The sequence below is a fragment of the Clinocottus analis genome, unplaced genomic scaffold (genome assembly GCF_023055335.1).
Source record: "Clinocottus analis isolate CAN_PGR_092001 unplaced genomic scaffold, fCliAna1.0.p SCAF_20, whole genome shotgun sequence".
In the NCBI taxonomy this organism is placed as follows: Eukaryota; Metazoa; Chordata; class Actinopteri; order Perciformes; family Cottidae; genus Clinocottus; species Clinocottus analis.
The window spans coordinates 12,465,825-12,487,306 of record NW_027175932.1 but is presented as its reverse complement, the minus strand read 5'-3'; the positions used below and the strand labels follow the sequence as shown (position 1 = coordinate 12,487,306).

Sequence of the window (21,482 nt, the reverse complement as noted above, 5' to 3'; positions counted from 1 at the left end):
AAATATTATTCAGCTATTGAAATAAACACTGTGATGTTGGAGGAATGCTTTCTAACATTACGCTGCTGACTTGTTTCAGTTCTGCAGCAGAAAGGGAAGTTGGATGTTACAACAGATCCTGTGTTGGATAATGATTATATTCCTGCTTTTAAGCTGCTGCTGCTGATATTATGCTACAACAACGTATATAGTGAAAGCAAGAAGCCACCAAACTGAACAAAAAAACAGAGACAATTTACATCTTAATAGATTTATTTCAACTCAAGCCCTTTTTGACCCATTCATACATTAAAACCTTGCAGGCACCCAAGACTCATGCATGCTGGCAAAATGATCAAACATAAAAGTACGAACAAAAAATAAAATGAGACTGATCCTTCTCACTGCTTGTGTCTGAATCACCAGACAAGGATGCAGCTCTGCAGATCATGCTGTAACTGCTCCAGGACAAGAGAGAGTATGCAAAATCTGTAGGGCGAATGATGAAGTGGTATGTGGCAAGAGACTGTACACAATAGTGGCAGCGGCAGGGAGAGGGGGAGAGGGGGACGGGCCGGGCGGTCACCAATGGGCCCTCTAATTCTTTCGTAAGCTTATGTCGGCGCTGGTCAGCAACGGTGACAGCGACGTGCTCTCTGATGCGTCTTCTCTCTTCAGAACCAGAAAAGCCTCGCGACTGATTCCCAGCAGCTCTCGCAGGCCGCTGTTCTCCAGCTAAGACGCACAAACAGAAAAGTAAAGCCGTGCATTCAGATGAAATAATACCACCAATGCTATTTCTATTACGACTAATGTAAACCTGGCTTTTTCGTTTGATGCTGCATCAATCAATGCATATTTGCACCTTTGGTGGCTCCAAATCTATCACATGTACCTTCAATTTTGCACATATTTGAAAGAGTGTGCCACGTGGTTACAAAGAATAGGCTTAGAATTTTTTTCCAGTTTCGATTTGAGTCCATACCCTGCACCATCATTTTATTTGGACAACTGTTGACGTAGAACAGATTCGGGTATTTTCTCTTACCTCTAGCCGTTTAATCCTCTCCTCGTCTTCACATATTCGTCCCTCGTCCACCTCTATCGCCTTCCTCATCACAGAGGCCATCTCATTGATCTTGTCTATGTGTGCTTGCATTTCCTACAAAGATATCAAAAAATACGTAAATAAAAAAGACAGTGGAAGTTGGATAAATGGGGCTTTAGCAATCAGCTGTCACATTTTTTTTAAGTTTACGATCAAGTTTCATAAGTAATCCCCCAAATAACACGGCACTTAAAGAAGGATTAAGCGGGCCTCACTGACCGTGGTGTGCTGCTCCTTCAGCTGTGTCAGGATGGCAGGGTCGTCTCTCTTGCTAGCCATGAGCAGCCTGAACACCTGCTCCCTGTATTTGGTCATGATGAGCTCCAACGCAGACTGGTGTTCATCTAACGACGTTCGTAGCTCTGCGGGAGTAAACACAGGCTTGTCACCCTCAGAAACCCTCTACAAGAACATCTGTCAACTTCTCTCATCTTCAAAACGGATCAGGAAGCAGCCATCCCACAATAAGAATAGCATTACAAATGAAATGCTGACCTTTGTTCTCCTGTTGGAGCTCTCTGATCTGACGGTTTTCCTGTTGAATTCCGAGGACCAGACTAGAACGAGGACGATGTCGCGCTACCTGGTTCAACGAGTCAATCTCCTCCTGGTACTGCCAACAAGAAACCACCTCCCATTAGACAACCACAAGATTCAGACTAAATTGTTTTACAGCCCATAGTTTGCATTGGTTTACGTCACTACCTTACACTTACTGTCACCAATAGGTCAATGCTAGTTTTGAATAATTATGCATTGTAGTATCCATAAAAAAGAACATTCATATTTAATTGGCACCAACACAATGCGATACCATACCTGTTGCATGGCCTCCACTCGCTTGTTCAGTGATGTCGTCTGTTCGATTAACATCTCGGCCGCGTTGTCATGGTTACGAAGCCTCTCCACTAACGACTTGGCATCTGCCAGGACCTTTTCTAAGGTGCAGTTCATGCCTGAGGAAATACATGTTATCATTACCAGGAACTATGAAGGCTTCTTGACCACTGCATTCTGGTCGAAAAGAGTGGATTCCTTACGTTATAACAGGAAGATGTTTCCATTAAGAGATGGTATATATGTATATCAGTGTTATAAATACCAGGTAAGCGCAATCCATTTTTAATCAATAAAATCCCTGTGTGTGGTGAGCTAGTGTGTTCTCTTTCATCCTGTCTCAATGAATTAATAGACCTGATTGGTTCAAAATTCTTGCATAAAAATAGATATCTAATATGCCTTGCCTAGACCTAACTATTGGCATATTAAAGTCTACTTTGTATTTCAATCAGGCTTTTATCTCAGGTCATACATTGAGGCAGATAAGGCATATCATGCCTCATCAAGCATAATAAGCTCATTACATCACTTACTGACCAAATGTCACACGAACATAAACTGAAGCTCTCCATTTGCAAATCTTTAGACTATGATCATTTAGAGTCACTAAAGTTAATACAACTACAATGTATTGCTTAGTACAATGTACAGAGTGAAGTAAATGACCTACAAAGAACTTAACCTACCCTCCTCCTACTCGCCACGGATGTCAGCTGCTGTGTCCGCTAATTTGCTCAAGCTAACGTTACCTTGCTATAAGTTATATTTAGTTACTGGTACGCAAGATTTATCTGAGCTGAAGTAAACGTCATGTCGATGTGTTTTTGCTTCAGTTAACTGACTGACTAACGTTAACATTTTACCAGCAGCACAAACATGAAGTCTTTGCTATTTGCTCATTAGCCGACGTACAACTCTCACTTCAGCTGTCACACAAATCCGCTACGGGTTCATATTATAAACATGTTCCAACTGGTCTACAGACATTACAAATAGGTACTCATGATTAACTTTAGAAATGTAATTGAAGAATAAAAACTGTCATACCTGGGGAATTCAAAGTGCAAGACATTGGAGTTTAGCTAGTCCGTCGTTACTTCCTGTTGATGTTTAGTAGCTAATATTAGCTACAGGCTTACATTGGTCCCCATAAAGGGGGAACAAGTGAGGTAAGAGGTTGGGATGCAGCCCTATTCTTTTTTAAAACAAGATGATTTGTCAGCAGACATAAACTATGGACTTGACTTGAACACTCGTCTCGTTGTAAAGTCAGTCTTGCTATGACTTGAGTGGCTACAACTAACCTAAACGACAATATGCTAATGCATCCAAAATCCCGTCAAAAATCGCGCGAGGTTTTTGATATCATCACATTCTCGCGACAGTTGCAGCGGAACTTTGTTAAATTACAGAAAATATGGCGGACAGGCTAACGCAACTTCAAGACGCTGTCAATTCGGTAGGACACATTTTGCAGTATTTAAACATTAGCTAACGACAAATAACTGTTTCTTTTGACTGGTTGTGTAATTTGAAGGTGGTAGGCAGTGTCTAGTTGCCCCATTATGTTCAGTTACCTTGTAAATATCGCTACATCACTGGGAAGCTAACGACTAGGGGCCTGTAACGTTACCACGAACAAGTTTAGCAGGGCTAGCTTCAGGTTATATTGCAAACAGTCAGAAACAGTTGGTACAGTATTGGGGTCCTACAACATTAGGACCTCAAAGTCACTAACAACCAAACGGGTGGCTGACTGGCAGCGTCAATAACGAAGTTTATGAACTTTTCACGGTATCGCTTCCTGCATTAAATAAAGTCCCTTCCAAACGATGTTGTTTTTTCGTTTCCAGCTTGCAGATCAGTTTTGTAATGCCATCGGAGTCCTGCAGCAATGTGCGCCTCCTGCCTCCTTCAATAACATCCAGACCGCTATCAACAAAGATCAGCCAGCAAACCCAACCGAAGGTGAAATAATTGTTTTTTTTCCCTTTCTTATCATCATTATTTACTTACTAGTAGATAACAACTTCACATTGATATACCAGTCGACCAATTTAAAATTGATGGGGTATTGATGTGATCAACGTTAATCCAGAACACATCAAATGCTATTAGCATAATTTGCTAACTACACAATTGTACTTCACTATAACTGAATATTGTCTTCTCCCTACTTAATGCTATCTCTCTTATCTGTTTGCTGAAAACATACAGTATCGAGACACATCCTTTGTTTAACATAAAGCCTACATTATTCCTATTCTCTCTACTCAGAATATGCCCAGCTATTTGCCGCCCTGATCGCCAGAACGGCCAAAGATGTGGACGTACTAATCGACTCCCTGCCCAGTGAAGAGTCCACAGCAGCTCTGCAGGTCAGCACATGCTCATTTCACTTTTACAGGATCAGTTAGAGATTTCATGATGAACGCATAGAAAAGCCCAGCTATAATTTCTAGCTTTCAGTCAGTAGAGGGAGCCAAGTGAACGCTTCTACAGCTGCTTTCTACACTTTGACAGGGAAAATATGTCTGTTCATGGATATAAAATAAATAACCAAATGATTGCCGTCAGCAGTTTTCAGGCATAATATTCTCCTGGATGACATTCTTTTTCCAATTACTTACACATATACACTAATCATTCGTATTGGTTTCCATACGTGTGTGTGTATTTATGTATGTATATATGTGTGTGTATATCTATGCATATATATATATATATATATCTATGCATATATATATATATATATATATCTATGCATATATATATATATATATATATCTATGCATATATATATATATATATATATATATATCTATGCATATATATATATATATATATATATATATATATATATATATATATATATATATATATATATATATATAGTTTAAAGGTTTGATCGATTCAAGTGTCTATTCTCACCCACGTAGCCAAAGCACCGTCTAGTGAGTGTGTGTTGATTCCTGTCCTAAAGATAGGAGGTTATATTGGATGATGAGGATCCAATGATCCTTGCAGGTTAAAAGTAATGCAAGTGATATGAGTGAGCGCTTGATGTATATCTGGAATGACTGTTAGGATCTGACCACGACTTCCTGTGTATTTTGGAGCACTGATGTTTTTCGCTATAGATTCAAAGTTACACCAGTAACCACCTTCAACAGCGGAAATACAGACTATGTATTGTCATTTTAAGTATCAGTTCATACAATCACGAGGATGACCCTTAAGTTTAAGTTACTTCTAGTTCCTAGAAGTGCAACATAGCATTTTGCTTTTTAAACTTTCCTTAAAAAATGAAAAAAGAATCCTCTCATTATTTTTTAATATGTTCTTTTGTGTAGACAAACTATTTAGATTCTGTCACAGGAGAAAGCAAAGAGCAACACCATCACTGCTGGACTTGAAATGAGAGGACATGCGAGGACACTTTCCCTTCAATTTAGTCTTGTTCTAAATAACGCATGCTGTTTGAAGCTCTTTCCAACACAAAGATGGAATACTTTATTAAACCGAGTGGGAGACTGTAGCATAAATTCCAAAAAACAAAACAAAAAGAGACTCAAAAAAGTAGAAAATAACATTTGTAAGAACATGAATGAATCGGCTCTTGAATTAAAGATACAACAATGCATTAACGGTAAATGCATACAACGGTAGTGCCCGGTAACATTCTTACGATGCTTTATGCAAGTGTTGTTGGTACTGCACATTGACTTGTATTGCATTAGAAAAGTCCATAATTGGAGTCGCTTGCATGCATGCTGGAAATGACTGTACAGTGAATCTATAGGTATACAAACAATTGTTGGGCTTGACTTGAAAGAAAAGAAGAAAACTACAAGTACCTCAAAACTGTTTTTGAGTAGCCTGAATATACAAAAGTACAACGTTGTTCATCGATCCAGCCTCTTCATTTTACTCCCAAACTGCACCAGATTGATGCATTTATTAATAAAAAAATGTGCGTGGCTGGGGGCTGGAAGTCCACCCATCAGTGTCTCTCAAATTCCTGTGGGCACCACTGCAACATGTGCAACATATCCTCTCTGTCTCTAACTTCCCTGTATAAAGGCACAAATTACCTCATCAGTAACTGTCAATGCAATATTTAACGAGGGAAATTATCCGCTGCAGATAAATGTCCCAAGACACCTAGATTTTATTTTTCTCTGAAAAGTAACGCTTTTTTTCATCCTGTCTGTGTTCAATCAACTACAACTAACTGACAGCAACAAACCTACAACTATTGATCAGTAAAACAGAGTGTGATGCCGTAAGAGACGTTTCCTTGTGTAAGGGCTCGCCGTTTGTACAGTATGCTTGTGCTCGGGTCTAAAATCACTTGACGGACAGACAACAGCGCCCCCTATCATTGTAAAAGATATGTTCCCTCTCGTCAGGCGGCCAGTCTGCGGCAGCTGGAGGAGGAGAACCATGACGCAGCAGCTCGTCTGGAGGAGGTGGTGTACCGTGGTGATGTCCTGCTGGAGAAGATACAGAGCGCCCTGGCTGACATCGCCCAGTCTCAGCTCCGCACACGCAACGGAGCAGCGAGCCAGCCCTCGTCGGCCGAGTCCTGACCCGCTGTGTGCAGAACGCAGTCATGGACAATACCTGGGTCATTGCCCTCCTCACTCTGACCCCTCAGACATCAGCTGCAAGCCTCAAAGCACTCATCATTTGGTTGGCTGGCGACGTTATTGTCGTACAGCAGCCGACGTTGTCAAGGCGAACGCACGCGGAGACCGCATCTTCATGTACACACGGTTTTGTATCTGAACCTTTCTGCTGGTACAAAATGTCTCCAAAAGGCTGGTCTGAATGTGTGAACGGTCACCATGTCATGTTTTCTTTTTAATGTCTCTGTTGGATGTTGATCAAGTTTGTTTTTGTAGATATTTATGAATAAAATGATTGAAAGTCTCGTTTTAGAGTATCTCCACTTAACCTCTCAGCACTCTTCAGAGCAGATAACAAACCCAATCAGCTCACTGTAACTTTAAAGTGTTCTTCTTTCTTTTTTTAATACAGCTTGAACAAACACTCTAAAGGTGTCATTTGTTCAAAGTTTTTGTATCTTTAAAAGACATTTGCTGTCTGTATTTTTACCTCCAGAACACAAAGGATGTTTATGTTTAGAGAGACCAGCTGAGGATGACTCGGATACATAAATGGGAACCATAACAAATTTAGGATTCAGGATGAGACGTCAGAAAATTTCACAAAGACCAAAAAATGCATTTGGGACTGTGTGTATTTTGTGATTTTCTTTGGGAAACCCAGGCACTTAAATTGCCTAATTCTTTTTAAATTAGATGGATTAACAGTTCTGCCCCCTCATACAGTCCTAAAAAGAAATCCTGTACAGGGGAAGGAAGAAAACATCCATAAATCCAGCTATAATTATGTTTTTCACAGAACAGTGTGGCGTGTGGCCTTAATTTCACTAAATCTAAAAGTATCTCAGTGGTCGTAGTCCAGGCTCCCAGCCAGAGAGTTTATAGCCCAAATCTAAATATAGGTGATGTGTCACAGCTCAGTGGACCCCGCTCATGTGAGAAATATAAAAACAGCTTTGTGTGCTGAACACCACACCCAACACACCCACATCTGTACGTGTTGACATCATAGCTCTTACAGTAACGCTTGACCCGTCCAAATAAGGAAATTAATGGCCTGGACAACACAAGTCTGTTGTTGGTGTCTTGTTTTCTTCATTTTTTTCCTGCTGTAATTAGTTTACCATTGATTTACCGCATACACTTCTGATTGATTAATAGAAAATTAAAGATTACAGTAAATGCACGTTGAAGCAACCTTTGCTGGATGGTTGGAGGAAACAGGCCAGTTTCCTGTGGAATTTTCTTGCAATGTTGAAGTGTAAAAAACATAGACTGGAGTGTCTAATTGTAACAATGAACAAGAGTTTTACTACTACTCACACTCTATTTTCATTCAAACAAGCTGCAGTCGTCCCAGAATACCATTCTTGGTATTTGTGGCACTCTATCATAACTTTGTGGGCCAAACCTATAAAATGTTTATGAGTAGTGATTACAGTTTTCTATTTGTACAGTAGTAGTATTTTATTGGTAATCATTCATATACGTTTGTTTTCTTTTGTAACTATATTTGCAATATAACTTTTGCAATTATAAAACAGCAATTTGTTGTCTGATCACAGTGTGACCTTTCATTGACCTTAGATAGCCTCTTGTAGTTCACATGGCATTTGTCATTTATGTTTGAAGCAACTACTGTAATACATTTCAAGTGTTGTTTGTGTCACATGATTCTAAAATAGTATCAGAATAATATTAGTTATGTTTCTAAGCATAAGCAATACAATTATGTAACAACGCTTACAACTACTGGAGCCACAGACCGCTCTTTCATAGCCGCAGATGCTTGCTAGCCAAATGAACCTGCGCCCTGGAACGCAACGCTCGCGGGGCGGTTTAGATCTTCTCATTGGCTGATGCGCATGTCAATTTCATGAACATTGCTTATATGATTGGCCAGTGGAAACCACGGGCCCCTATTGTCATCGCTGATTGGTTCTTTCCAACGTCAATCAAATGCTACGCCGTTACGTGGTTGGAGAGTCGGATGAGCCCGACGGTCCCAGGAAGCCCCGCTGCTTATTTCATATATTTCTTTTTAGCGATAAAGGCGGTTGAACCGCTGATATTCGTGGCCAGGGGGTACAAATGAAAAAATCTAAATAATTTTAAATGATTTCAGGTTAGCTTTCTGTCAACGCCAGGGCACATTTGTTTTGATTTGGCGTTGATATCGGTGATGTTTACTGTGCAGCCTGATAAGTTCCTCTAAAGGGTTGCCAATATCTGGAGCCTCGAGCCGACCGCTGCCTAAATATTAGGCAGAAGAAACACTATTTCTCTTATATCGTGGAGTGGCGGCAAGCCAATAATTTACTCTGGAGCCGGACACGGAGGTAAGTGGAACACGTTTCCCACATAATGCTCTTTATTTGAATGCTGTCGGATTTTTAATGTGACCTGCCAGACAAGCAAAGGGAACATAGCGGCCAGTTAGCTAGCTAACACACAACACAACGTCTCAATGGAGTAACCTGGTTTTATTAAAAACGTAGTAGTAATACATCAGAGAGAATATTAAATAGTGTCAGCCGTCGTGTGCCAGGCAGCAGTGGAGGTTTTGGCAGGGTGGCACAAAAAGTACAAATGCAGGTGAGTTGTGAACGGGTCGACGGACGGGACTGAACGTGTGAACGGAGCTTACGGTTAACGGTCAACGGTCCGTCAGGTCCACGCGCCGTCTGCGCAGGTGGATGGAGGACATGTATTCAGCACATTGCGTGAAAAGCATTACCGTGACCACACACAATACACGTACAAAAGTCAAGACATTGACATGTATTTTGCCCACTGTAGCTTTGGAATAGCATTTGCGAAATGCACCTGTCAATATGTTTGAAATTAATCTTTTTTTGGGGAGGGGGATTTCTTTCCCATTTTGAAGCTGATTCCGAAGCATGTGTTAAGACTGAAAAAACAAACCCTGCGAATAACGATATATAACGAGTTCCTTATAATGTGTAAAACTATACTGCACAATGTTAGGGATATTGCTGAATAATTGATGCACACTAATAAGTTCCCATTAAAACCATTAAAATAATGTTAAGGTTACACTGTGTGTGTGTGTGTGTGTGTGTGTGTGTGTGTGTGTGTGTGTGTGTGTGTGTGTCTCCATTCTTTTCTAAGCGTCATGACTGAGTTCTTTCATTCAGGACGGAAAGGGTTTCCTGTCCAGTCACTTACAGTACTTGTAGGGTGGAGTGTGTGTTTGGAGTGTCAGCGTGCACACACACACACCCACACACCAGAGCACTAACACCATTTTTCATGAATTGTGACCAAATCCTTTACTTCTATTTGTAGATTGACAGATTTGTTCTGTGTTTCAGGCTGCATGCTTTTGTCTGAGCTTGCTTTTCTAGTGCCAAATAGTGAGCTTGTTTTTCTAATGCCTTTCTTATAAGTGCATGAGCGGTGTAGCCTTGTTTGTTTAGCTAGGGGGAGTTCAGACTGAGCTAAAGGCGTTTTCCACTGAGGTGGGGAAACAAGCATGAAATGCATCCAAGTCATTAAGTGTAAACATTCAAGGGGAGCCACTCCCATTTTCAATATTCATCTACATCACTCCTGTGGTCTAAAATAGTCCCAAGTATACTTGTAACATGAACAGGTCAGGTCCACAAGCTAGAGTTCTAAAACAAAAATGGCTTCAATCAATAGTAGCAAACTACAGACGACGGTGAATCTAATGTAGCATTTATTAACTAAAGAGATTTGGTGGAGAGCAAAAATGGAGCAAATAGGTGAGTCAATATTCACTACTCCTCAGACGGCCATGAACACAACGCCAAGCATTTTAAATATTTACTTTGGACAAAGTGTAATTCAGAATACAAACGCAGAGCTAATAGAATTGGGCGCTGGCTAAATGTCTGTTTAGCGCCGCTCTTCATGACCAAAGTGTATGAATGTAATTCTGCTGACATGTTAGTAATATGCACCTTGCAGTATTGTCAACAATGCCATCTGTCAAATGTTCTGCCACAGACGTTGACCAAAAATAACACCAGTCCTTCTCAGAAACGTGACATCTCATAGCGCCTACATGGGCTACTTAAGTGAGACCACGAGAACTGCAATTAGCCGGCTTGAGCCTCTCTGTGTTTGATCAAGATTGCCAGTTTATCGGTAATGATCAGCAGGCGTCTCCATTTTTACTCTGAGTTTCCGAGGAATATTGTGCTCATCTGCACAGACCTCAGAAACCGCTTGGTTTTCCAGTGTGCCCGAAAAGACAACCTCCCGAACCAGACAGTTTGCAGCAGTGAGTCAGAGAATGTTCTTAGAAGTCAGGAAGCGTCTTGTTGTCTCGGCCGGGACGGGAAAAGGGCCGGTGATGTGACGGGACAAAACATGGGTCGTCTGAGTTGCAGGGCTGTTTTATCTCTGAATGAGCTTATCAGGTCCGTTCTGCTGAAATCTTTTGATGATGCACACACTTGCCCACCCGCCTTCTCTGTACCTCTATGTTCAAATGTACTCATGTTGAGAATAAGAAAAAGTAGTTCCTATGAATAAGGACTGAAGTGCCGTTCTATGTGAACCAGAAAGAATGACAGTCCTCCTCTGGTGACTTTTGATCTAGAAACATTCTTCGTCAGTTTGATATGACCAGAGATTAGAAAAGATGCAAAGGAATGCGTACTGAGATAGATGAGTGGAGATTTCACTGATTAGCTCCTGGAATGAACCCTGTTGACCGCGAGCCGCCCAGCACATGATCGATGGTACTGAAAGTGACACTCAACCGATTTCACGTGTTCAGATACGTTCATTTATCAGACAATAATAGATCTACTCAGCCTGTAAAAACAGTTGGATGAAACTTTAAACTGAAAAAGTATCTTTGAGTGACATAAGTGTTTGCATGCAGTAGAAGGTCTTGGGAAAGACTATAAAATTGCATTTTGGGAAGTGTAGGATTAAGTGTTTTTTTTTTAGCTTGACACGCACACAGAATATCTTGGCCTTTGCTGCTTTGACTTTGCATGTACAGTATTTGCCAGATTAAACTAAATCCAGAAATGTTTACCAGGTAACCGCTCTTTATTTAAAAATAATGAATCATTGTATAATTATTGGGGTGATTCGTTGGAGATTGCCTCTTAAAGCTGAAAAAATAGTTACTTTCTTTAAGTCAGCTGAAAACTTTACTGCTCTTGAATCCTAGAGGTAATTGGGTAGTTTTATATCATCTCTGGGTCAACAGCATCCGCTCTGTAGCAGGAAAGCGAAGATGTATTTGCAAAAAGATGTTTTTCTCCTTTTCAAGTTGTTGTTTGAGAAATTGCTGGAGTGATTGTGATGGTGGTTCGCTGTGCATGCAGAGCCTGCGCCTGTAATGGTGGTAGATTAGTCACGGAAAATGAGACGTATGCAAGTTTTCCTTTTTGTATCAAGTAGCAAAAAAAGGGTTTGAGTGAATTTGCTTTCTTTGACTAATGCACCTGCACACATCACAATGTTGATGCAGAAACGATGCATCATGCAGCTCGACATCCGATACGGTAGAGCACAGAAAGGTGTGTGTGTGTGTGTGTGTGTGTGTGTGTGTGTGTGTGTGTGTGTGTGCGTGTGCGTGCACACGTAACACACACACAATTGATTTTATATATTGTCTTTCAGGAGAGTGTGGCCATGACGGGAGAGACTGCAGCCACCCTTCCCATGAGCAACCACACCCGAGAGAGGGTGACCGTGGCCAAGCTGACGCTGGAGAACTTCTACAGCACTCTGCTCACCCAGCACGAGGAGCGCGAGATGAGGTGAAACGTCCGCCTAGACTCAGGGAAGAAGTGGCTCCATTTTGCCGGGCAAAGTCACGGGGCCGTGTGCACAAACACGTTTATATGCCAATTATGACAAAATCTTGCAAATGTCTAATCGGATAAAATTCTGAAGAGGTGACATTTTGGACAGTCACAGATGTAAACTGCAATGCGAGGCAGTAATGATAGCTTTTCGCACAGCAACATTGTGGCTCATAATTATTTTGAAAGCGCAATGTCCGATGATGTAATCCCATCACTCACTTGGTCTTGTTTCTTCCTCTCTCAGCCACCACAAATGTACACAAAGTTACAAATAGCAGCACAGCTTGTTAGAAAACAATGAGTCAGAGTTTCTCAAGAGATGGATTTTCACCATACAAATTTACAGAAACACATCCGACCTATTACATCTGATGAAGATCACTGTCGCTCAGTAATTTTCCAGTTCATGTTTTATGTGTCTATTCATCATAAAAAAACTTCCTGGACGTCATACTTGTATTTGTAACCTCGCGCGTCCTCAAACGACCTTCATCCTCAGTGCATCGGCCCCCTCAGTCGCTCCCTGCGTGTAAATGGAGCTATAGCAACAAAGGGCATCCCATAATCTGCCTCTTGTGTTCTCACATTAGCTGTAGAAGTGATCTGTAGTCCAGCTAACATGGTAACTGTCACTGTTTACCACCCCCGCACGAACATTTTCAAGATCTGTTTTAAGTAACGTGCGGTGTTTTTGCTGTGTCGCCCTCGTTCTGGTTTCCATTGTATGTAATGCATCATATTGTTCACAGGCAGAAGAAGCTGGAGAAGGCCATGGACGATGAGGGGCTGCCAGATGAGGAGGTACAGTACGCTCTGTCCGTCTTATTTAAGATGTTGCAGACAAAAAAGATAACTATTTTCTTTCCTTTTTTAAAAAAATCTTTCACTTTGACTTCCCCAGTTGACTCCATGTTTTTCCCACCTGTGTTTTAAAGAAAGTGATGCGCCGCTCGCAGCATGCGCGTAAGGAGACCGAGTTCTTGCGACTCAAGCGGACGCGACTTGGCCTGGATGACTTTGAGTCCCTGAAAGTGATCGGACGGGGGGCTTTTGGAGAGGTACGGTGGAATAAAAGCGTGGCAAAGCTCTTGTAGAGCTTTATTATAAAAAAATAACAGTTTGTTGCTCTTTTATGACAGCTAAATCCCATTTGCATTCTTTATGAACCAAACTGTGATGTTGTCTCCGTCAGGTCCGTTTGGTGCAGAAGAAAGACACGGGGCACATTTATGCCATGAAGATTTTGAGGAAGGCCGACATGCTGGAGAAAGAACAGGTCGGCACCGCAATTCTAGAGATGTGGAAGCTGCTGCGGCATGCTCTCATATCGGAGGTGTCTTACGCTGTCTCCTGTCTCTCTGCAGGTCGCACACATCCGGGCGGAGAGGGATATTTTGGTGGAGGCGGACGGCGCCTGGGTGGTCAAGATGTTCTACAGCTTCCAGGACAAGAGGAACCTCTACCTCATCATGGAGTTCCTGCCTGGAGGTCAGCACGGATCCATTTGTGTGACCCTTGCATTTGAGGGTCATTAGTATGTCGAGTGTTTTTAAAACAGAGATTTATTGAACTGGATACAGGATGATTCGCTTTGACATGAGCGGGACAGACAAACATGTTGTGCTGCCCTCTGCCCTTGTTGCCAGGCGACATGATGACCCTGCTGATGAAGAAGGACACTCTGTCCGAAGAGGCCACCCAGTTCTACATCGCCGAAACGGTCCTCGCCATCGACTCCATCCACCAGCTGGGCTTCATCCACAGAGACATCAAACCAGACAACCTGCTGCTGGACTCCAGGGTGAGACACAAGGACGGACACACTTCATGCACTGCCAGTAAAAACACACAGACGTGCACGTGGAGACTCATTAAATGTTCATTTGCCCTCAGGGACACGTGAAGCTGTCCGATTTTGGCCTGTGTACGGGACTGAAGAAGGCTCATCGCACAGAATTCTACAGGAACCTGACGCACAACCCACCCAGTGACTTCTGTGAGTTCACAAGACAACAAGACTAGATGCATATTAATGTGCATGATAATAGGTGATCATCTGCATCGCACTTTCAGAGAAACACGGCTTTATGTGACGCTTTACTCTCCCGCCTCTTGCAGCCTTTCAAAATATGAACTCCAAGAGGAAAGCAGAAACATGGAAGAAGAACCGGAGGCAGCTGGTAAGCATTTTTACTAAAGGAAATAACTTCATACGAAGTATTGTGCTCGTACTGGAATGAAGAAAAGAAGAAGAAAAGAAAAAACACAAATCTATCTCCCTGGTTTCTGCACATATCGACACAGCAGGCTCTAAATCCTGGTTAACTTAATGTAAACGATAAACCTGACTGGAACATGTTGGACGGTTGAATTACTGGTTAAATGTAATCATTTTGAATAAATATATTCCAACCCAGAGCCCTCACCCTCTTTCTGTGACTTTTAGGCGTACTCTACTGTGGGAACGCCGGACTACATTGCTCCTGAAGTCTTCCTGCAGACGGGCTACAACAAGCTGTGTGACTGGTGGTCTCTGGGTGTCATCATGTACGAAATGCTCATCGGTAAGCATGCGTTTGTCTGGATGTGAGGCACAGACACGTTGAACTGGAAAATGGAAAAAACAATTTGGCATAATTGTTTTTTTGTGTGTTATCTATTTGCAAGTATTGGAAACATTGCAGATACCACAAATGAAATAATGTGTGAAATGTCATAAAGGAAAGGATTTATTTGGGGTTGTACGAGGTAAGTCTCCATAGTCGGCGTACTACCTTCAGTAGACGGAGTTGGAGAAGTAGACAGGAGTACTGGCACAGGAGCAAAGCAATGTACTGCTGTGGACGGGGGCAGCAGCAAAACGTTTTTGCCACCAATAAAAAAATAAAAATAAAATAAGAGTATGCTGTATTTAGAATATTTTCCGAAATGAACATTATCTCCGCTCTCTTCAAAGCCACGGGAATACTTTAACCCCAAACAAGTAGTTTTACCTGGCAGAACCCAGAAGTTGCTGGTCTCCCGCTGCCTTGATCAGTTGGTTAGTTAGAGTTATTATACTAAGAAGTAAGTAATGTTTATTTGTATATCACCTTTTACAGACAATGGTCACAAAGTGCTGAACAGGGGTCAGGAAAAATAAATAAATGAGAGGGTTAAAACCAAATTGAGATTTATAGGGGGTGATTATTATGTGATTTAAAGGGTTAGTTTATATTCCATTGAACTCTGCTTGCTCTAAAGAAAGCACGGATGGATATAACTGCTTTAGCCTCTTCGTCTGAAAGGGCTGTTTGACATCAAAGCAGTGAGAATATTCTAAATTTAACAGATTTTTTCTTGAGGTGTCTAAACTGTTTTGCTTCACAGCAGTACATCACTTTACTGGTTCACATCAGAACTTCCCCTTAATTAATATTGACTGTACACAGGATCGGTTCCAGTAGATAAAGTTCTGTCTTTCATGTTGCATGGCTGATTGACAGCTAAATTCACCGGCTGCTATCAGTGGACTTCTGCAGGTTGTACTGCTGTTTGTTTTAATGCTAGTTGGCTGTGTTCAGGTTACCCGCCCTTCTGCTCTGAGACGCCACAGGAGACGTACAGGAAGGTGATGAACTGGAAGGAAACCCTCGTCTTCCCCCCCGAAGTTCCCATTTCAGAAAGGGCCAAAGACTTGATATTAAAGTATGTAAAGATGCATTTTTATTTCACTTTTCTTTTCCCTTGTTTTTATGAGCTCACGTGACGACTACGTGCTAAATATGTTGGTGTGGACAGTGAATGATTGTCCAATTACCATATGAAGGTTTTTAACAGTTGTATTATCAGTTTGCTGTTGGTGTGTTGCAGGTATTGCACTGATGCTGAGAACAGGGTTGGAGCTGTGAGCGTGGAAGAGATCAAGAGTCATCAGTTTTTTGAGTCGGTGGATTGGGAGCACATCAGGTACATGAACACGAAGCCAGTCAGACACAAATGTGGTGGCAATTTAACATCTTTAACACCACTGAGTTTTACTTAATGTTACACAGAATGGCTCTCTTTCTCTCCACAAATCATGATGAATATCTTTAAAATTTAAAGATCAGCTATGTACTCGGTGTCTGGAAAGGGCTCCACTTGCATGTAAGCTAACCCTGCTTATGATTCTCCCCGTCTCGCCTCCACAGGGAGCGTCCCGCAGCCATCTCCATCGAAATCAAGAGCATCGACGACACCTCAAACTTTGACGACTTCCCCGAGTCGGACATCCTTCAGCCAGGTTCGTCTTATGAAATCCTGCGCCAGCCGCACTGCAGGAAAACCATGAAACCTTAGCCCAGGGTTTCCATTCAGACAGCATGACTGTAGATGAGTCATGACAGATGATTGAAGCAGATTCTCGGCAATGATTACTCTCTTTCTTCTCTAACGGCTCTAAAGGGGCCCTTTTCATTCATGTGACGCAGTGGCCTTCAAGCGGCACAATGATAACACCCCCTCTTGTTATGTGTCCTTCAACAGCCAATGCGACAGAGCCGGACTTCAAGTCGAAGGATTGGGTGTTCCTCAACTACACGTACAAACGCTTTGAGGGCCTGACTCAGCGAGGCACCATCCCCACATACATGAAAGCGGGGAAGGCCTGACACAGGGAGACGGCCTCATGGAGAGAAAGAAAAGAAGAAGAAGAAGAAAAAAAGAAAGACAGACGTTTACGGACACAGGGTCGGGCCGCCGAGCCCCGCTGGTGCTGAGAAGCCGCGCCGCCGGGCCTCTCAGTATAAATTTAACCCTCATCATAAGTCATTTAGGTCTGCTCAGCCGCCGCAAGAACGCCAAGAGCTCTGAAATGAAGGAGCGTTTACCGCATTACCTCGGTTGTTTATATCGTATACACGTGCCGTCTTTAGCCACAGCTCTCAGGCCAGCTCACTAACTAGGACACTAAATCAGCATATCTGCATGTACAGTCTGGAGAGGATGTTTCACTGCCCACAGGCGGCAGTGGGAATAAGGATTAACTGCTTGGACATCTTCACAGCCGGAGTTTACTCTGGCGGCTAATTCAGCTCTGATGCAAGCACCATTTCTAACACTCCAGACGAGCTTTATTCACTGTAGTAAGAACAGGTACACCTCTCACTTGTTCTCGCTCATAATGTTACAGTCAGCTCGGGGATTTAAAAGGAAGGTTCTAGCATGAGTTCAAGGGTTTTGGCTCGCTCTCTGCTTTGTAGTCAGGAGATACTCCCAGTAACGAAGGTAGCAGGAAAAATCTTCTCTTTGTGGTGGTGGTAGTTAGCAAAATGCTAGTGGATCCCAATGGATGCTCAGTTAGCATACAAATTGTCTGGGACAAATAGGAATGTGGAGAGGAAGGGGAATAGCATTGTTTCTATACAACGCCTTAAGTTTACAGTCTTGTTCGCCCCACTAGCGCCGTAGTTATTACTATTGGATGAAGTGTAATAACTTCTGGGATCCCTTAACGCTTCCTCTAGCGCAATACTTTATTATTTTATGACCACAAATATCTCTAAAGCTAACAACTGACTTTCCCATGAGCAGTAGCCGCTGTAGTGCTAAGGAGCTAACGTTAGCATGCTAAGATGGTGAACATGGGGAAACCTGGCTGGCGTTGTTTGTGGATGTTAATATGCTAATGTTAGCATTGAGCCAAATGTGACAATCTGTTTATAGAAGAAAATTCTTTAAAAGCGTAAATGTTTCTATCGTAACAGTAGGACTGTTTTTGCCTGCAATGAGGAGATTGAAATGAACGTGTCTAGTTGATTTCACAAACAATTAACATGAAGGGGAGAGAAAATCAAACTCAATTCATGGGATGCTGGAGCCCTCCTTTAACCCCTCAGAGCCGGTTGTGTGTGTCTGTTGAGTGTGTGTGTGTGTGTGTGTGTGCGCAGCTCAGCGCTGCAGTAGTTGATATTTCTCCCAATTTTCTTTCTATCGAGCCAGAGAGCCGATCTGTTCCTTCTTAGACAGACACAACATGCAAAAGTGCCTTGAAAAAATAGCCGATAAATATTTAACCAGATGTGTTGGCGATGTTATCAGAGATTAATCAGAAGGTGTCAATTACTTTTAGAGATGTTAAAGCGCTTTGAAGAAGGGAAAGATGAAAAGAAAAAGGGAAACATTCTCAGCTCCTTTTGACAACGTGTGAGAAAGCAACAGAACACCGTCACTTATTTTGAGCGTCTGTGAAGTGATGGCGGTGATGAACACAACAACACGTGTTTGTTAAAGATTAAACTCCAATAAGAATAGATTAACATTGTGCATATGTTAGACACATATGCTAGATATGTTAGGTTTTTAAAGGTATTCGATGTTTCAAAGCTAACGTCGGGCCTGTTTTACTCAACAAAACAAGCTCTTTAACCATCACGTCCGCTCAGAGTTGTGACCGGACTCGGCGCTAAAAATAGTAACCAAAGAACTCTGATCATCACACGTCGTCGTTCTGAACGCAGATTCAGAAGTAGCTGTCGCTTACTGCACTTAACGTAAAACTACCTTTTTAAATAAAACACCATTTCACGGGAGCTGAACTCGGCTACGGAACCATTCGCCATTTCCACTTCTACGCTTGTCGGGAAATGAGCGAGCATATGTTTCATGGGATGTTAGCACATCTGTAAAGTGTCAAAATGCAAGTAAAGCTCCAAGTGTACATACGGGGACCGGACATAATACTGAGGACTTTACCATATTGGACTAAGTTCAGCTGCAGCCATCACAGGAATCCCTTCAACAGTTTGTGATGCTATTTCTGAGGAAATGAGACAGGAAGTGGTCGTGCAGTTTGATAAATTAGAGTGATGTAAATAGATGAATACACCTATACTCTCTATATAATCTGTTTCAATTGACCAAGAACACTCGATAAGGACTTTCATTGATTGTTTGTATACAAACAACAAAAGCAGTCTACAGGTTGGGGTTATTTCTGCATTATTTATTGTTTTAATGTTGCTTGATAAATGAGATTTTGTACTAATATTGAGCGCATTTAAATTATGATTTTCATTGTGACTTTAAAGGGTAACTCTGGCTAGAGAAATATTTTTTTAAAGAATGGTTCAAAATTGTTTTGAAATCTTGACTTTTAGTCTCTTAGAAACAGTGAATCCTCCACTTCCCACAATGCAACTTGATGGCGCCTTTCACACCCTTTGTGTGTCGCAAACGCCGATGTCCTTCCATCTCGCCCTGTGTTTGTAACGCAGGCTTTCTGCTAGAATTTGGTCAGATGCATGATGGGAAATTTTGTTGATGGCTGCAGCTGCAGATTCTCCGGTGGTGTCTAATCACTGGAACACACCGGCACACCCTGGAAGAGGCCAAACCGCCGTATGCAAAGCATCCTGTTTCACAGCCAAACGGTTTACGAGTGTTTGTGAGAAGCGAGTGAGTGACTGCGTGCTCGTGGCGAGAAGAATATTTTCACAAAGTAGATACTCTGTGCTTCTTTTTTGTTGTTGTGAGGTGATGTGAGACCTTGTTCGGTGTCAAACTGGTGTTCTGTGTTGTTATAGAGAACTTTTTGTTCCTCCCACAAAAGGAGATGAAAACAAGAGGGTAAATACATTAGTCGTCCATACGATTCAACATATGGACGCGATGACTCGAGATCCGTTACTGTGGCACTTTATCTAAAAGGAGCTGATTTATTGGGACATTATTTGACTTCACAAAGTGTTTCATTTTCGGGTTAAGCCAGACAACAAGCTTTCTAACTCGCACCTTTGTGTTGTGGATCATAATCGTGTCCCATATGTTATGATTCATGTTGAGAGAAGCCCCTCTGGTGGCAGGGAAAGGTGTATGTGCCCTCTTTAGAAAAGCAGTTCAGTCAACCTGAACGGATGAAAGCAGATTAAAGGCCCACTCGCACCTATGACGTTTAGTTCAGATGAAAGTGTCTCTGCCTCGGAAACCTCAGCGCCCAGCTAATAATATGTCATTTCTTCCCCCCCGCTTTGTTAAAGCAACAAGAATTCAGTCTCAAGTTGAAGTAAAAGGTGGAAAAGAGAAAATAAAAACTCCACAGGACCGTGTCGTGAAGTATTTAGTGTAACGCTGTGTACATACTGTTGTAGACACTCAAAGGAAACTGTCAGTGGAGTGACGCAGGAAATGCTCATTAATATATTCATTCTCTTTGATGAGTTTTCATGTTGATAAAATGCTTAAAACTATAAAAAAAAAAAAAGAACACTTCAAGTCTTTCAGGTTTCTTCTTTGTTCGGGGTGACATGGGGAGCAGCTGGTCTTGTTCTCTGAAGTAAGACGGCATGGGAGTGTGAAGCCTCCAACGCTTTGGAAGTGGGAAGGAGTCGCTCAATCGGCATTTAAAAGCAGTTAACAGTATTACTTTATCTTTCTGCAGTTTAATGACTACACGTATAACTAATTGCAATAAAACAAGTAAACTGACGCTACAACATGCAGTCACAGTGATCATCTGACCTTGAACAAATGGAGGATTTACTGTTAAGTCTGACTTAGCAATGTTGACCGTGATATAGCTCATTCAATAAAGAGTCATTCTAACTCATATCTGCAAATATTGTGCAACTTTAATAATAACGGTTTGAATTTCATGTACCGCTTTTTCTGAATACTCAAAGACCCTTTACATGGGAATCACTCACACACTAATGTGAAGAGCTACCATGCAAGGTGCCACATCAGAACTATCTAACGTTCAGACACCGTAGTCGCAGCTACGAGGGCAATTTTAAGGTTAAGTGTCTTGCTCAAGGGCCGATCGACCCCGGCTAGCGGGGCCAGGGATTGAACCGCCGATCCTCTGATTGAAGGACGCCACGGTTGCACCGACTTTAAAAAAAGTATTATTTTGAAGTGCAAAAATAACAAATGTTGTGATAAATATCACCAGTGTTGTGGTGTCTTTCCATACAGGTGTGTCCTGTTTGTCGTCACACAACTGACTGACAGTCAAACAACGAGGCAGCCGTGGAAGAAGGAAAAACAAATATGACTAAAAATAAATTCGGTTAAGAGAGGCATTCCACAAAAAGCAAGGATGTCCAAAACAGAGCTTTGATTGAGCAAATGAAGAAAAACTAATAT

At 41.9% G+C, this 21,482-nt stretch overlaps 3 protein-coding genes across 3 annotated transcripts; 2 read left to right on the top strand and 1 right to left on the bottom strand.

Annotated features, from left to right (window-relative positions):
* Positions 1-234: 234 nt before the first annotated feature.
* fgfr1op2 (FGFR1 oncogene partner 2) lies at positions 235-3,260 on the bottom strand. Its single transcript, XM_068587097.1, has 6 exons — positions 2,975-3,260; positions 1,907-2,043; positions 1,583-1,700; positions 1,307-1,449; positions 1,028-1,141; positions 235-714 (listed from the first exon to the last, which is right to left on the bottom strand). The coding sequence occupies exons 1-6, from the start codon at positions 2,997-2,999 to the stop codon at positions 577-579; spliced, it is 675 nt and encodes a 224-aa protein (XP_068443198.1). The 5' UTR covers positions 3,000-3,260; the 3' UTR covers positions 235-576.
* Positions 3,261-3,265: 5 nt separating this feature from the next.
* On the top strand, positions 3,266-6,863 carry med21 (mediator complex subunit 21). The gene is made up of 4 exons (XM_068587098.1): positions 3,266-3,386; positions 3,781-3,895; positions 4,205-4,305; positions 6,340-6,863. Exons 1-4 carry the CDS (start codon positions 3,345-3,347, stop codon positions 6,517-6,519), a joined length of 438 nt encoding a protein of 145 aa, XP_068443199.1. The 5' UTR covers positions 3,266-3,344; the 3' UTR covers positions 6,520-6,863.
* Positions 6,864-8,549: 1,686 nt separating this feature from the next.
* Positions 8,550-20,904, top strand: LOC137791527 (serine/threonine-protein kinase 38-like). The gene is made up of 14 exons (XM_068586530.1): positions 8,550-8,897; positions 12,190-12,329; positions 13,127-13,178; positions 13,313-13,435; positions 13,570-13,653; positions 13,742-13,865; positions 14,024-14,178; positions 14,271-14,373; positions 14,496-14,557; positions 14,824-14,941; positions 15,941-16,064; positions 16,230-16,325; positions 16,550-16,641; positions 16,884-20,904. Exons 2-14 carry the CDS (start codon positions 12,202-12,204, stop codon positions 17,006-17,008), a joined length of 1,386 nt encoding a protein of 461 aa, XP_068442631.1. The 5' UTR covers positions 8,550-8,897; positions 12,190-12,201; the 3' UTR covers positions 17,009-20,904.
* The last annotated feature ends 578 nt before the right edge of the window (positions 20,905-21,482 follow it).